The sequence below is a fragment of the Mytilus californianus genome, unplaced genomic scaffold, assembly GCF_021869535.1.
Source record: "Mytilus californianus isolate M0D057914Y unplaced genomic scaffold, xbMytCali1.0.p SCAF_14, whole genome shotgun sequence".
Lineage (NCBI taxonomy): Eukaryota > Metazoa > Mollusca > Bivalvia > Mytilida > Mytilidae > Mytilus > Mytilus californianus.
Window position 1 is genome coordinate 4,504,221 of NW_026262626.1, and position 16,746 is coordinate 4,520,966.

General features: G+C 31.1%; 1 protein-coding gene across 4 annotated transcripts in view; it reads left to right on the plus strand.

Annotated features, from left to right (window-relative positions):
- Positions 1 to 14,868, plus strand: part of LOC127724061 (oxygen-dependent coproporphyrinogen-III oxidase-like) — a 29,829-nt gene extending 14,961 nt beyond the window's left edge. For all 4 annotated transcript variants that reach the window (XM_052230850.1, XM_052230851.1, XM_052230852.1 and 1 more), the window contains exons 6-14: positions 533 to 607; positions 2,495 to 2,613; positions 4,310 to 4,376; positions 6,138 to 6,263; positions 7,482 to 7,593; positions 8,200 to 8,279; positions 10,023 to 10,102; positions 10,641 to 10,770; positions 11,739 to 14,868. In XM_052230850.1, the coding sequence (XP_052086810.1) occupies positions 533 to 607; positions 2,495 to 2,613; positions 4,310 to 4,376; positions 6,138 to 6,263; positions 7,482 to 7,593; positions 8,200 to 8,279; positions 10,023 to 10,102; positions 10,641 to 10,770; positions 11,739 to 11,825 (876 nt within the window). In that variant the 3' untranslated portion in view covers positions 11,826 to 14,868. The remainder of the gene's footprint in view (positions 1 to 532; positions 608 to 2,494; positions 2,614 to 4,309; positions 4,377 to 6,137; positions 6,264 to 7,481; positions 7,594 to 8,199; positions 8,280 to 10,022; positions 10,103 to 10,640; positions 10,771 to 11,738) is intronic.
- Positions 14,869 to 16,746: the final 1,878 nt, after the last annotated feature.

Sequence of the window (16,746 nt, forward strand, 5' to 3'; positions counted from 1 at the left end):
TTGGATATAATGAGTAAGCAATAGCTCAGAGCAGAATTATTACATGTTTCTTCTCTTTTCTTGCTAGAAATTTGCATCTTAGCCGTTATCAATGAAATCTATTTAAAATCCAGTACATATACATAAACCAAGAGCAACAATATATATATATATTACAAGCAGATGTAGTCTCCTTTAACTACTACAATGATATTTGTAAAGTGCATTGAAATTCATGTGGTTCCTTTATTTTACCTTTGTTTTAAAAGTTACTGGAAATTCTAAAATTATTGCGTGTATTTATTATTGCGATTTTTGAAGAATGAACAAAAATGTGAGTTTAACTATTGCGATTTTTGAAGAATGAACAAAAATGTGAGTTTAACTATTGCGATTTTAGGAAAAGCTACATATGGATGTATGTATTTGATATCAGAATGCGAGTTCTTATTGTCACGATACTCATGATGTTGTATTATTTGCACTAATAAAAACTTCACAATAATTTCTGAATTTAAAGTATATTTAATTGATAATTGATTTCAACTTGTAGGGTGAACTTTGTAGATTGTTAGAGAAAGAAGATAATGATAAGAAGTTTCTAGTAGAAAGATGGACAAGAAAAGAGGTGACTACAGTTTTATATTTGACTCAATAATGAGCTAAATTCTATGATTTGTCTTAAAGATAATTCATCTTTGTGTTTTCAGTTTATAGTTTTGATGACTAATGCTGTGGATTTATTTATTTTTCGCAGATGCCAATTTTCGTGGATTAAGGGAAAATTGTGTTTTCGTGGATATTTGATATCATGGTTTTTCCCGTCTGTATATTTGCTACATGTATAAGGAAATGTGTACTTAGTTGAACATTTAAATTAAAAATTGGTATCCAACAAATAATACTTAATCCACAGGATATGTATGAAAAACTTTTTAAATAACATGCAAAATTGATTATTTACAGAATTAGTTGTCTCAAAAAAATAGGAATGAAACACAAATTCTTCAATTATGTTTGGCCTTATACAAATATACAAAGGATTTTATGATGATTGCCAATGAGAAAGCTATCAAATGAAGACGGAAGAACAAGTAGATGAACAGCTTTGGTCCTCATGAGTATGTTTGAATTTGTATAAATGCTATATATGTTTACATTTTATGATGAAAGAGTTTGATATTGTGGAAGTGCTGTTTAAATATTTGTATTTTAGGATAGAAGAGTTTGAGTTTGTATGAGTGCTGTATATGTTTATATTATGTTGGAAATGATTTTGTTATTGTCTCGCCTTGACGGAGTCAAAAAGCGAGACATAGGTATGCTGTTTCCGGCGGCAATGGCGGAGGGGGCGGCGTCAACAATGTATTAGTTTGTGATTAGATCGATCTAGTTCATGGTGAACCACTAGTGGTAGGTCAATGATATTTGGTATGCAGTTGTATTAGCATTGGCACATCTCATTACCATGGAGATTAATTGCCCCTGCCCCTTCAGTCAAGGTCTATTGACTCTGAAACTTTTCATAGTTTACATGTATTAGTTTGTGATTAGGTCAATTTATGGGGAACCACTAGTGGTAGGTCAATGATATTTAGTATGCAGTTGTATAAGCGTTGGCATATCTCATTTCCATGGAGATTATTTGGCTCCACCCCTTAGTCATGGTCTATAGACTTTGAAAATTTTGCTAAGTTAACATGTATTAGTTTGTGATTAGGTCAGTTCAAGGGGAACCATTAGTGGTAGGCCAATGTTAATTGGTGTTCAGTTGTATAAGCATTAGCACATCTCATTTCCATGGAGAGTATGTGGCCCCGCCCCCTCAGTCATGGTCTATTTACTTTGAAACTTTTGCTTAGTTTACATGTATTAGTTTGTGATTAGATCAGTTTAAGATGAACTGCTAATGTTAAGTCAATGATATTTGGTATGCAAATTTATTGGCATTTGCAAGTATCGTTTCCATGGAGATTATATAGCCCCACCCCTGATCATGGTTTATTGACTTTGAAACTTTTACATAGTTTACAAGTTAATGTTTGTGTTTAGGTTTGTTTGAAGGGAACGACTTATAATAAATCAATGGTATTTGGTATGCAGTTGTATTAGCATTGGCACATCTCATTCCATGGAGATTGTTTAGCCATGTACCTTCAGTCATGGTTCATTGACTTTGAATATTTGCATAACTTACATGTTAAAGTATTGCTATTTTAATTTCAACATTTGCATTATCAAAATTACAAAAAGGCGAGACATATCTCTGTGATAACAGTTTATTTGTATTTCAGCAGAGTTTGATATTGTCTGAGTGGGATTTTTTTTTCAGGTGACAGAGATTGACATTGTGTAAGTCCTGTATATGTTTGTATTTGAGGATGGAGGAGATTTTTGTATGATGTTTGAGTGCTGTATAAGTTTATATTTTAGGAAAAGAATTTTGTTATTGTTAAAGTTTCTGTTTGTGCTTCAGTTAGAGGAGTTTTATATTGTGTGAGTGCTTGTATTTCAGGGAGGAGGAGGAATAACCTGTATTATGCAAGATGGGACTGTATTTGAGAAGGCAGGTGTAAATATTTCTGTTGTCCATGGCAACCTGCCTCCAGCTGCTGTCCAACAAATGAGATCAAGGTTATTTTACTTAGCTAAAGGCTACTATAGTGTATACAGAATTTTTTTACATCCTATAAGATACTGATCCTGTAATTTTAAAACATTTTGAGAAGTCAAACTACAAATAACTATGATGTTTAAAAAAGATTTGTGTTTCTTTCTTAATTTCCATGGGGCTCAGTGGCCAAGTTATCTAAGTAGTACATCGACAGTGATCGATAGCCTTTCACTTCTGAAGTTGTGAGTTCTAACCTTACTTATGGCAAGGTCAGTTCATTTCAGATATTTATTGACTGGAATTGCAAGATAGTAGTTCTCTCTGGGTACCTGACTTCCTCCAACAATTGAAAATATAGCCAAGTACTGTAAATTCAGAAATTAGTTTTTTATTTTTATGAATAATGCAAGTGGATGAAGATCGCAATAATAAGAATTCTCATTTTGATATCTGATATTTATATCTGTATGCAGATTTTCCTGAAATCGCAATAATTAACCTCACATTTTAGTCCATTCTTCAAAAATCGCAATAATAAATGCACGCAATAATTTCTGAATTTACAGTATGTTGAAAGTAACACTAACACCAACTATTAATCAATCAATCTTAATTTCTAGTCCGTTCAAGCCAGTGTCCGGGCATGATTGTTTAATTCTGCTATGAAATGTTTTTTTTTTTTTAATTCAAATACAATTTATTTCAAATGTCCTGTTACAATTACCTTAGTAGCCCAAGAGAGCATACTATGAAATATTTATAAAAACACAAAATAGTTTGATAACTAGAATGTTTTACTTCTTCAGTTAATAAATATCTGCCAAAGAATTTAAAGGACTATTTGATGCCATTTAAATCTTTTAATATACATACCTGAACTTCTGGTAAACTGGTAATTGTGTTTGATGCATATTGAATAGTAGCTTGAGAGCAAACACTTTTTGCTCAAATGTCCTATAAAATTAATGTTACTGTGTATTATTTCTATCACTTGGTTTTATTGGGGTTCATGTTGTCCAATCTTTAGGTTTTTGTGTGGTTTTTTGTGCTTTGTGTTCTGTATATTCCTTTTTTTATTCTCTTGAGGTATAATTAGCTAGAATTATGCTTTTCTTTGAGTCGGTAGATAAAAGGTCTTGGTATTTATTTCATTTTGTTTTAAGTTGTCCTGAGCTATCCCAATGTGTATTAGGTACTTATCTTTGTGTTTTCACTGGACGTTAAGCAACCAACAATCAATCAATCTTTGTGTTTTATGAGTATTTCATATTTAAATTTCTTAATTTAAATGGCACTAATTGGTAGTTCAGAAAGGTTCTAGTACTGGGAATAGCCTCTTAATGTAATGGAAATGTTTTATATATTAATAGATAATTGCAGTTTACAAAGTTTCTTATTGAAAATTTACTGACCGTGCGAGACCCCCATGGGTAGTCAAGGTAGTTAAAGTTAGGCTTGTATGTAAACATTTTTTTAGCAAAATCAGGAAATCAAGCATTAGAGAAAATAGAATTTTTTCCTCAATTCAAAAAAAATCATACCCACAAAAATAATGAATCCACAGTATGCTAAGTCACATTGTTACTTTCAAACAAGGACCTATACAATTGGCTTGTTGCAATAATATCATATTATTTTGATTTTGATAAAACAATGATAAAATGTTGCCATAGTTATATGAAATTGTAAACTTTATGTTATTTTATTATTTTCCAGAGGTAAAAAGATTGTTGGGAAAGATCTGCCATTTTTTGCTACAGGAATAAGCTGTGTCGTCCATCCAGTAGGTTTAACATAAAGACCTTTTATTGTATATCCAACTGCTACAGCAGGGCAGTAAACAGATTTATTATGTTTTGTATACATGTTGCAGAAAAGTTTTTGTTTCAGTTAAAGTTAAAATGAAAATAAGGAGATGTGGTATGATTGCCAATGAGACAACTATCCACCACAGTTAAAATAAAGTGGATGTAAACAATTATAGATAACCATATGGCTTTCAATAATGAAAAAAAACCCATACTGTATAGTCGGCTCTAAAAAGGCCCTGACATGAAGAAAAAATGAAACAATTTAATTGAGAAAACTAAGGGCCTAATTTATAACAAAACATTTTACGAAAAAAAAATATAACAGACATGAACCACAACAACCTCTGAGCTACAGGCTCCTGACTTCGGACAGGCACATATAGAATGTGGAGGGGTTAAACATGTTTGCGGCTGCCCAACCCTCCTCTAACCTGGGAAAGTGGTGTAACAGAATAACATATGAACAAACTATAAAAATTAGTTGAAAAGGGATTAACTCATCTGATTGATACAACACAGAAGGTTGTTTGATGTGAATTACCTGGGCTATCAACCTGACACTTCATCTTAGAATATTTAAAGATCATAAAATGTATTTCAAATGGATTGATTACCCTTTATTTCATGGTTCATGATAATGATAATGATAATAATGATAACAAAATATTGTTTAAGGTACATTAGTTATCAACAAAAAACTTCATGGTAACTAGGAAGCATATCAGGACAATACACCTTATCGCTATTTGTCCGCCATAACTGGACCCCACAAAGGTTCCTGTAAAATTTTGACGTCAGAATAGAAAATGTCTGATGCCACAAAGGAAAAGTGATTGTTGTATGATGTAAATAGTTCAAGTGTCTCAGATTCTCGGGTCAAGTGTCGCATATTCCCAAATAGCTATAAGGTCTATCATGTCCATGTGTTAAATCATTTGCCATTATTCTTTTTCCAATAAGGTTGACATTATACAGTTTAATGATTGGAGTTAGGATTTTTTTATCCCTGTACAATTAAATGTAGGCATTATATTTTCCAGCCTGTGTGTCAGTCTGTCTGTTTGTCTGTCCCTTATGAGGTTTAAGTTACTTTACCATGAAGTTGTGGTCACCTTAACTTGAAACTTAGAACACATGATCATAATGATGTTTACTTTTATAAATATATTCCAAATAAGGGTCATGATCAGATTTCATGGTTCACTAAACATAGAAATTTGATAGTGTGAGTGGGGCAAGGTGTCCTATGGCACATATTCCAGTTACTTAAGGTATTAATAGTAACTGGTAAAATTGTGTGTTCAAATATCAAATATCTTGAAATATAGTACTGTGGATTCATTATTATTCGTTGGATACCAATTTTCGTGTACAGGTGAACCACGAAATTAAATGTTCAATGAATAACAAATTTCCTATAGGCTTGTATGCAGACTTAGGCAAAACCCCGAACATGTAAGTTTTCCTTAATCCACGAAAATTGGTACCCACGAAAATAAATGAATCCGCAGTGGTTGAAAATACATAAAGATAATATTCTTCTTCCTTTAATTGTATATTTTTTTTGTAAATGATGAAAAAAAATAAATCGTTATCCATTGGATATGAATTGTGCACATTTAATAAAAATTGTTTCCTAATTGCTGATTTCTTTTATTATCTATTGTAGAAAATGGTAGACTGTTTATGAAACAGATTTATCTATAGACTATACAGGTATTTATATTTTACAGAAAAATCCACATGTTCCAACAATTCATTTCAACTATCGTTACTTTGAGGTGACAGATGAGGATGGTAGTGTACAATGGTGGTTTGGAGGAGGTACTGATCTCACACCTTATTACCTAGACAAAGAGGTATACTTATTGTAAATTAATTGAGATTTTCATACCGGTGACACAAGAAACTATTTTTATGTAGTATACAGTGAAAGTACTGTTGTTCATTGGGTACACATCTTAGTGGAATTCCTTGTACCTCTAATGACAAAATTTAGTACCCAACGAAATAAATTTTTTCATTGAGTCGTAACATGTTAATATGAAAACTATGAATTTAAGACCCTGTAAACCAACATTGTTTTCACAAACCAAGTAAGAGTGAATGAGCATGCAGGTATGATGCATTTTATGCATTAACACATTCATTACTGATCAACTTCCTGTTTATTCAATACTTCTTTAGTCTAACACATATTGGTCACGTATGAAATTTTTGTCACATTTTTCTGAGGAACTATGAATCAGAGGTTCCTCAAATTTTAATGAATGCATGCTTTACTGTGTGATTTTTGTTCACAAACCATTACTTTTCGAATTTCTGTTTACTGAAAAATTATGGTAGGGTATCATTTGTGAGCAGTCGCTCCACGTTCATCTTGTTTATACATGAGATTACTGTAAATTCAGAAATTAATGAATGCATTTATTAATGTGAAACACGACCACTGGCAAAAATGCATAATCTAATTAATGCAATTGCAAAAATTTTACGAATAAAAATTTGTTGTTACAAGGTTTTATTATTGCAAACATGATACTATGGCATTTTTTGCACAATTAAAAACATTGCAATCTTTCTGAATTTACAGTAATGATTTTGTGTTTGGAAATTCTGTAATATCAGAACAATATTTAACAGGAATTTGATCACTGGCAAACTATTTTCCTTTCACCTTTTTACACGCATATACACAAAACAGTTTTTTTTTTTTTTTTTTTTAACATACTTTAAAATGGTATGTTGCCATTTATAGTCATGATACAAAGCCCTAATCAATTAGTTTGATTACTGTAGATTAATTTATTTTCATAGGTACCAATTTTTTGTGGATTGAGGAAAACTTGCATTTTTGTGGATATTTGATTTGTGGTTTTGCCAAATTCAGCATACAACCTTATAGAAAATTTGTAATTCGTTAAACATTTGTGGTTCACCTGTACCCACGGAATCCACGAAAATTGGGATCCAAGAAATAATGAATCCACAGCAATGCAAATGAAATTTGAAAGGAAAGTATGCACAGGAAACATTTCTTGTAGATGTAATAAGTAAAACTGTATTATATTTTTTAGGATGTAGCTCATTTCCACCAGACACTGAAAACGGCATGTGATAAACACAACAAAAGTTACTATCCAAGGTTCAAGAAGTGGTGTGATGAATATTTCTTCGTCACACATAGAGGTATGTTCTCTACATTTGTGAACTTTAAATGAGAAACTGTAAAATTACTATATCCGAATGTTATGTATGAACTAGATACAGACGAAATAGCTTGATCATTAATTTTGTACACATAATCATCATAAAGATACAAAAAGGCCTCTAAAAGCTGCAGTTAAAACTCTATTAGGTGACAAGGGGATGCTTCCTTTTCCCCTGTCCTTGTCAAATTCAGTTTCTTTCAGTTAATGTCAACTTTTCATTGTTTTATTAGTTGGAGTGTACATTTTTCCCTAAAATTGTCCTATAACAGATAATATAGTGTTTATTAAGACCATGGTTGCTGTCTGTATGTATGTAGTTGAAATTTGGTGCTGATTTAAGTTGAATACCTTCCGTAAAACTTTAGTTGTCTTATAAATGAAATACACGAAAATTGATATTCAACGAATAATAATGAATCCACAGTACTTATTATTCGAAATGACTTTTAGAAATTTGTCAACAATGTCAAATAATAAGTGAGGTCTAATAAGCACTATACCATTTGTAGTTTGTTTTCAGTGAATGAAATAAATGGTAATTTTTTTACTCACACGAACATAACCTTTATCATTTCATTACAAGGTGAAAGTAGAGGAGTTGGTGGTATCTTCTATGATGATTTAGATGATGATGAACAAGATAAGATATTTAAATTTGCCACAGTAAGTAGCTTATATTCTTAAATGTTGCCGAGTTCAAACCCTGCTCATGGCAGGTGCATTTGACTTTTATCTTCATTGACAAGGATTGCCAGTTTTACTGCTGTAGGTTGGTGGTTCTCTCTGCAATCTGCTTTCTCCACACAAAAAAGGTGTGTTTGACTTTTATCTTCATTGACAAGGATTGCCAGTTTTACTGCTGAAGGTTGGTGGTTCTCTCTGCATTCTTCTGTTCTATCCACCAAAAAAAAATATGGTGGCCAGTATAAAGCCAAGAGTGCTGAAAGTAGCAATAAACACCAACAATCAATCAATCTTAAATGTTGAAAAGAACTACAAATCTAAATGAAAAAAAAAATCAATAGCGAGGAGGAAGATACCAAAGGGACAGTCAAACTCATAAGTCAATATCAAACTGGCAATGTCATGACAAAAACATTAAAAGGACCAAAAGAATACAACAGTATACAAAATACAACATAGAAACTAGTCTTAGCAACAAAAAACCAGCAGTGATCTCAGGTGCTCTGGAAGGGGAAGCAGATCCTGCTTCACATGTGGCACCATGTAGGTTTGTTTATTTTCTGACATGGTGCAGGTTTTTTTTGTAAACTAGTTTTGATACATTTCAAAGTTATTTCCCCTTTATTGTACAAATTCATGGTAATAAGAACTGTTATAAATGAACCATACACACATTTAACTTTTAAATTTTATTACACATTTATTTGTCTTTTTTTATCCCTTGAAACAATGGCCTCTTGTAAGAGATGTTCAAAGTTATCTATAATGAGTTAAGAGAGAGTTGTATAAAGGCATCAACATGAAGCAAAGGATTAAGAAAGCAAGAAATGAGAAGACTATTTATGTGAGGGATGTTATGAGGGGGTGTTATCCCAAATTTCAGAAAAAATTAATTATTCTTTCCCAGATCCTGAAAAATTAATCATTAATTCCCGAGTACTGATAGGTGTATATCCCAAAATTCCCGCAAAAATGAAGGCCCAATTCTGAATACCCCAATCCCCAATGTCCAGAAAAAGGTCCTTCCGCCCCTCTAATGTTTTTTACAAAAATGAACGATATTTTAGTTACTGTAAATTTAGAAATTATTGTGTTCATTTATTATTGCGATTTTTTGATTAGTGGACACAAATGCAAGATTAGTTATTGCAATATTAGGAAATGCTGCATAAAAATAATAAAGTGGGGGTATACTGTTTTACCTCTGTCAGTCCGTCCATCCATCAGTCCATCTATTCGTCAGTACGTCTGTCAGTCCGTCCGTCCGTACCATGAATATTTTCGTCGCATCTTTCTCAGGAACTACATTACAAAGATTTCTGAAATTTGGTTTCAGGGTTTATATAAGTCAGCTATACTGTGTGATGCGTTTTCATATTCATCACTCAACAATTTCCTGTTTACCGAACACTTGTATCATTTTACACATGATAGCCAAGTTGAAAATTTTCATCACATTTTCCTGAGGAACTACAATACAAGGATTTCTGAAATTCGGTTTCAGGGTTTATATAAGTCATCTATACAGTGTGATGCGTTTTAAGATTCATCACTCAACAACTTCCTGTTTACCGAAATATTTGGGCGGGGGTATCATCAGTGAGCAGTAGCTCGCAGTTTCACTTGTTATATTTGCAAAACATATCCCATTGCAATAATTTCTGAATTTTCAGTATTTCTTGTCCTAATTGCAAAAGTTTGACTTTCTCATTTTTTTAACAGGAATGTGCTGATGCTGTGATACCATCCTACATACCAATTGTACAGAAAAATAAAAACAAGGGGTATTCATATGCTGAAAGGTAAACTGATATTTTCAATAGTTGTGTAAATGGAGATAAATATGAGTATGTATTACTAAGTTGTAAAACTTGTAACTGAACCATTTGTTATTTTGAACAATAAATTATATTTAAACTGATGAAAAAATTAAAAAAAATAGCATTTATTTTCAGTAAGCAATATAAAGGAAAGTAATTTTAATGGGAGGAGATAATATTTTTTTATATATCAGTTGGATTCTGTTTATTTGTTGCTGTGGAGAGAGGAAGATAATTAACATATTTCTCCAAACATTTAAAATAGTTCATGATAGCCTGTTCTTGTTTCTAAGAATTCAGGCAGTTAGCTAACTTTAGCAGACAAATAAATAATCAAAATCTGGTTCCTCAATCAGTTTAACTAATTGTCAATAGTCTGGCTGATTGGAATTTAGTCTATCGTGGTGATATGTATGTTCAAAACATCAAGGAGTTGAATATTAGAGAGAATATATTGTGTAAGATGTGGTAGATATGTAGAATTTAATCCTTGTCAAAACTACTAGATTATATTTTGTAGGATGTGGCAGCTATTGAGGCGTGGTAGATATGTAGAATTTAACCTTGTGTATGACAGAGGTACAAAGTTTGGACTAATGACACCAGGAGCTAGAATTGAGAGTATTCTAATGTCTCTACCTCTTACAGCAGTACGTTTTTTTTATTTGAGAATAGATTTATTATACTGTTGATTCATCTATTTTCATGGGTACCAATTTTAGTGGATTTAGGAAAAAATGTATTTTTATGGATATTTGATTTCATGGTTTTGTTAAAGTCTGCACACAAGCCTATAGAAAATTTATTCTTTGTTGAACATTTGAATTTGTGGTTCGCCTGTACCCATGAAGATTGGTATTTCGAAAATTGATGACTCTAAGTAAATGTGATCATTGACAGGGGTTTATTCTTCCAGAGTGTTAGTGGTTCTTATTTTTCTTCTTTTCTTGTGAATTCACCTGTTGTGTTGCTTTTGAAATATTTCATTTATTTACCGACTTGTAGATTTTAAATTTTGATTTCCCTTTATACACAGTTATTTCAGTATCTTGTTAGTATTATCATTTTCCAAAAGACAGATAGATTGACATAATTTGAGTTATTTCCCTTTGCACACAGTTATTTTAGTATCATCTTTATTTCATTTACTCTTTTCCAATCAATGGATTGATTGGCATTATTTGATGTTGAGTTATTTCCCTTTGCTGCTATGTTGGAGGTAAGCATGCACAAAGGCCTTCATAGATTGACATTTTAATAATAAATATAATGATTCAACTTGTGCTTCTGAACAATTTTTAAATGTTTAAGCCTTGATTTATTCATCCCTAGGATCTGGTTTAAGATTTCTTATCTGACATGCTTATGTAACAGTAAATTCTGTCTGGTAGTAAAATATGTCTGCAGGACTTTTTTTCCGAGGTAATCAAGTCTGTGACCATAATTTTACTAGGGATTAAAGTCCCAGGATAAATTTATACCACACAACTTTATTTTGAAAATCAATCAGTTTGCCTTCCATCATGGTGGTCAAGGATAATAACTCCTATCCTAATTATGTTAATTGATAATTATGTGTATACATGCTACATAGTAACAATTCATCACTATATTTTAGAGATGGGAGTATTGTCATGAACCAGAATCAGGATCTAAAGAGGAAGAATTAATCAAAGTTCTCAAAGAACCAAGAGAATGGGTTTAATTACAACTTTATATGGAAGTTTTGTATGTGGATATTCTTGAGACTAGTGGAGGATATACCTCAAATGATACTGTAGTAATGTTAGACTCTAATATGTTTAAAGATATTACAAAAGAGTAAGATACAAAAAATTTCAAAAAATTTATTTGAGGTAATAAGAGAACTTTTTTTTTTCAATTGGTGCTAGTTTTAACATAATAAAGAAACCAAATGAATTACTTTTTATCGTCTGTATGTTAATTAAGGATAGAATGCATAGTATAAATATTTGTAAATTCTGTTTTGAGAGACCACCCTTTCTGCCATCTCACCAAACAATAGTTTCAATATGAATTTTATAGTGACAAAAAAAAGAGTTTTTTTTCTTCAAATTTCAAATACGAGTGGTCTGTTAAAACAGAGATCTCTAGAGACAGGCTCTGTTGTATATGATACATTCTGATGAAGAATTAATCAGATGATGCCATTTCTGTATCAGGTCTTTGTCAGTTGTTTTATAGTGGTGCAATAATCAGTCCAATGCCATTAAAATTGTTTCTATTGCTTTCTCCTGAATATGACATTCCTTATTCCTTTATTTTTATGTTTAGAAGACATTTTAGTGCTAATTTTGATTTGAGTGGAAAGAATGTACTTTTCTCATATCATTTGAACCAATTTTATACCTAGTTCATCCTGCTTGGAAGTCAGCATATATTTTTTTTTTCAACAACATTTGTATTTTCAGGGTATATATATATAAGAGATGCTTTTAATATAAGTTTAGCAAGATGCAACCAACTAGAAAAATTCCAGTGCATAAGCTTAGTAGATTTTCTTTCTGTCTAACAGATATGACAGCTATGTGGACGATCTCCACTATAATGGTTATGCCTCAGTTGAGAATCAGATATCTCTGTAAGCTCAAGTTTAATGTGAAATACTGTGGATTCATTATTATTCGTTGGATACTAATTTTCGTGGATTTCGTGGGTACAGGGAAACCACGAATTGAAATGTTCAATGAATTACAATTGTTCCATATAAATATATGCTGACTAAAGCAAAACCACGAAATCAAGTATCCAAAAAAATGGAAGTTTTCCTCAATCCACGAAAAAATTGGAACCCACGAAAATAAATGAATCCACAGTATATGAAATGGATACCCTAAACATTGCTATCTTAGTCTGTTTTGCTGTGCTGGAAATCTGCTATTTACAAGTGGAAATTTTCCAGTTGGTTGCAATGAGCTGTACACACTTTTGTGGATATCTATTGTCATCATTGTGAATCTGTACACACTTTTGTGGATATCTATTGTCATCTTTGTGAATCTGTACACACTTTTGTGGATATCTATTGTCATCTTTGTGAATCTGTACACACTTTTGTGGATATCTATTGTCATCTTTGTGAATCTGTACACACTTTTGTGGATATCTATTGTCATCTTTGTGAATCTGTACACACTTTTGTGGATATTTATTGTCATCATTTTGAATCTGTACACACATGAGTATTTTCAAAACAATCATGTTGCCTCCTTTATGCAGGTAACCCACTATGGTTATTACCATGATCTATTATAACTTAATTATTTCAGTGTGTACAAAGTAGAATGGTTAAAGGATTACTTGTTTGTTTGAGGAACCATGAAATCGGTAATTGGTTGTTTACCAACCCACTACTTGGGTAACAATTATAAGCCAAATCAAAATATGATACAATAACAGGATAAGTGTAGAATTGTTTTTCTTCCAAGGATTTTTTGGAGTTTCCATAGCTGTAAAAAATTTATGATTCTTCTTACAAATACCATAGCTGTAAAAAATTTATGATTCTTCTTACAAATACCATAGCTGTAAAAAATTTATGATTCTTCTTACAAATACCATAGCTGTAAAAAATTTATGATTCTTCTTACGAACAAGTTTTGTTTTCTAACTACATGTAAATGCTCAAACAGCTAAGTCGTAAATGTTCGTCATTCATTGGGTTATAATACAAAATAAATGAATTCAATGAGGATAGATGCTGGAATTCATCACTTTAAGAAAATATATTTTCCAGGACCATAGACAACAGTTAATATGTATATGTATTGGTGCATTTTACCAGTTAAAATAATTAATTGGTTTTTTTTTTTTTATTTTAGATTTAATTCGTCATAATAATCTAAAGACTACAAATTATCTTCATGCTATAAGTTTTTAATTACAAATATTTTAAAGATTGCTTCTTCTTAGCCAATGCTTAGATTTCTGAATATGGACAGTTTAAGAATGATTTTTTTTTTCTAAAAGAATGGTAAATTATTACAGAACATATCAATCTGTCATTTTTTGCTATTTCTTGCAATGATTGTGAATTGTTATTAAACTCAGGATCTACTGTATTATCTTGAGACAGTTATGATTATTTATAGATTAATAGGTAGTTATTAATTCACCAAAGAATCGAAACAAGTAGTTTTACTTGGGTAAAAAATTCTTTGTACTAGCTTTGTGCATGATCTTTAGTGTTAAAATTACACAAATAATACCAAATATTGTTTTTCATTTTAGAAAAAAATTATATTTCACAAAGATTTATACCAAAATAGAGTACCGGTATTTAAAAAATGAAATTTCTTACTTCCACCTCATTTGAACTCTGGTGGATAGTTGTCTCATTGGCAATCATACCACATCTCCTTATTTTTATAATTTACTTAAAAGCAAAACATTACTAAAACATCATAAATGAAGTGAAGTTGTGTTATTATCATATATTTGGTCATTCCATCAGTTTTTTTGATAATATAATATGATGTTTAGATAAATGTCTCTTTGTATTAAGTTATATACATTAATGACATATCAGTTGATGTTCATCTAAAATGTTATTTTTTAATTTATGACAATATTACTAAAAAGTCTAGTTGTGATTTAGAATATATTTATCATATAAGTTGTGATATGTTTTAAAGGCTTAAAAAAATATATATCATATATTTGGAGTGTACAAGTATTTGTTACAGATTTAAAATTTTATCAATTTCCAAAATAAAGTTGAACTCATATTCTGTGTTAGTACTTTTTTTTACTCCACATTCCAATGTATCAGAAGGGCTGTTGTCATTTTACTTCAGTCTTTGGCTCACATACCTGCAAACCTCTACATAGTGGGAGATCTTCCTCTTTCCACCTTCACTAGGGGGAGATTGTGCATGACAACCTTTTTTCAATCAGAGATACAGATATTTAAATATTTCAGCACAAACATATATTTATTATATAACTATACATGGATCTAATTCTTAAAAAAAAAAATATGGGCTAAGATGCCTTTTTACTATGTAATAAGCTTTGTTTTTGAATGTAATAAAAATCTAACACAGAAAACACTATAAAAACAATCAAATAATGAAAGGGGGTGAAAATACTAGGGTTATTTTTTGTCAAAGGGAAATTTAAGACCTCCCTCACAGGTGACAAGTTTAAAGAGGGATGTTTTTTTTTTAACTTTTAAGGGAAAAAGAGTGAGTCTCCTGCCTAGGAATTAATAGAATTAAAATTGAGAAATGAATCTCACCCAAGTTCAAATGGAAAGGTGCACTTGATCTGCCAGACTAATAGCCAGCATTTGATATCAGCTGTTTACGTGACACTCAGTATGTTTTGAAATGAAATGCAGATCATTACAAAATTAACTTTTCTCTTGTTAATCTGCACTTCTTTCATATGGAAACATAGGACTATTATCTAAACTTTGAAAACTTTATCTGGATTCAGGAATCATGGGTAATATGTCATTTCATATTGGCATATATAGGCATATCAATGCTAACAAACAATCAAACATTTTTCTTTTGATTTATTTACTACAAAGAATGATCTGAAATATTAACAATACAAAATAAATACAAAGGAATGTTTTTCATTGCAAAAATTAAAAAAAATACATTTAGGAATTATTCAGATGTTGTAATCTGGTACATGAGACATTTCTGTGTCTCCACACTATTATTTATATTCATATATATTTTCATTGAGACATCAACCAAAAAACACAATAAAACCAAAAGATATCTGGAGGTCAATAGTACAGTCAAAATTTGAAATCTTGAAATGTTCTTTGAAGAGTTGTCTCAATTTAAACTTATTTTTACCTAATTACAGTTTAAAGACTAGGAAAGGTCCTTCTTCGTTAACACTGTCAAGGATTGGAACAAACTGCCTCCAGATATCGCCACAGCAAAGTCTCTCGAGATATTCAAGTCGCAAGTGACCAAAACCTCGAACTAAATCAACTGCACAATTTGTTTTTATCCCGTTTTTAATCATGCTCACCTTGCCAGAATATTCATCATGTTGAATGTGGGCAGCATTTGGAAGAAGAACCTATTGTATGGCTAATTATACCAAGCAATTAATCCATTAGAACAGACCCTTTTCCAAACTTGATTGGAATATCACCAAAGTTTTTTTTTATTCCAGTACAATGTATTTGTATACAAAAATGTCTAATTGCAAATCAAATACATTTAGTTGTATAATCAATTCTTTAAAAAAGCAGCTATGTAAAATTTCAAAAGGATCTAAGTCGTAATTTGAGAAAGTCCTGTCATATTATTATTCACTCAACGTCACCACAGAAATTAAAAAAATAAGCAAGTTGCCATTGACGCAGCTCAAATTGTCCGTGGTTAAATTTTAATACAAAGAATTTACGTTAAATGGTTATCTTCACTGCGTAGTGATTTTCATTGCTATTACTATAATCTGAAAATTTCAATACACCTATGAAACAGGTTTCAAAAAAGTTTTTAACGTTTAAGATTTCAGTCCATAGCAATTAATTTAAAGTATCCTCAAAACATCATAAGTGCAAGATATTAGTTAGGTCTTTTGTTGTGCTAATCCACGTGGATTTGCCTTTAACAGTACTAATAGGCAAA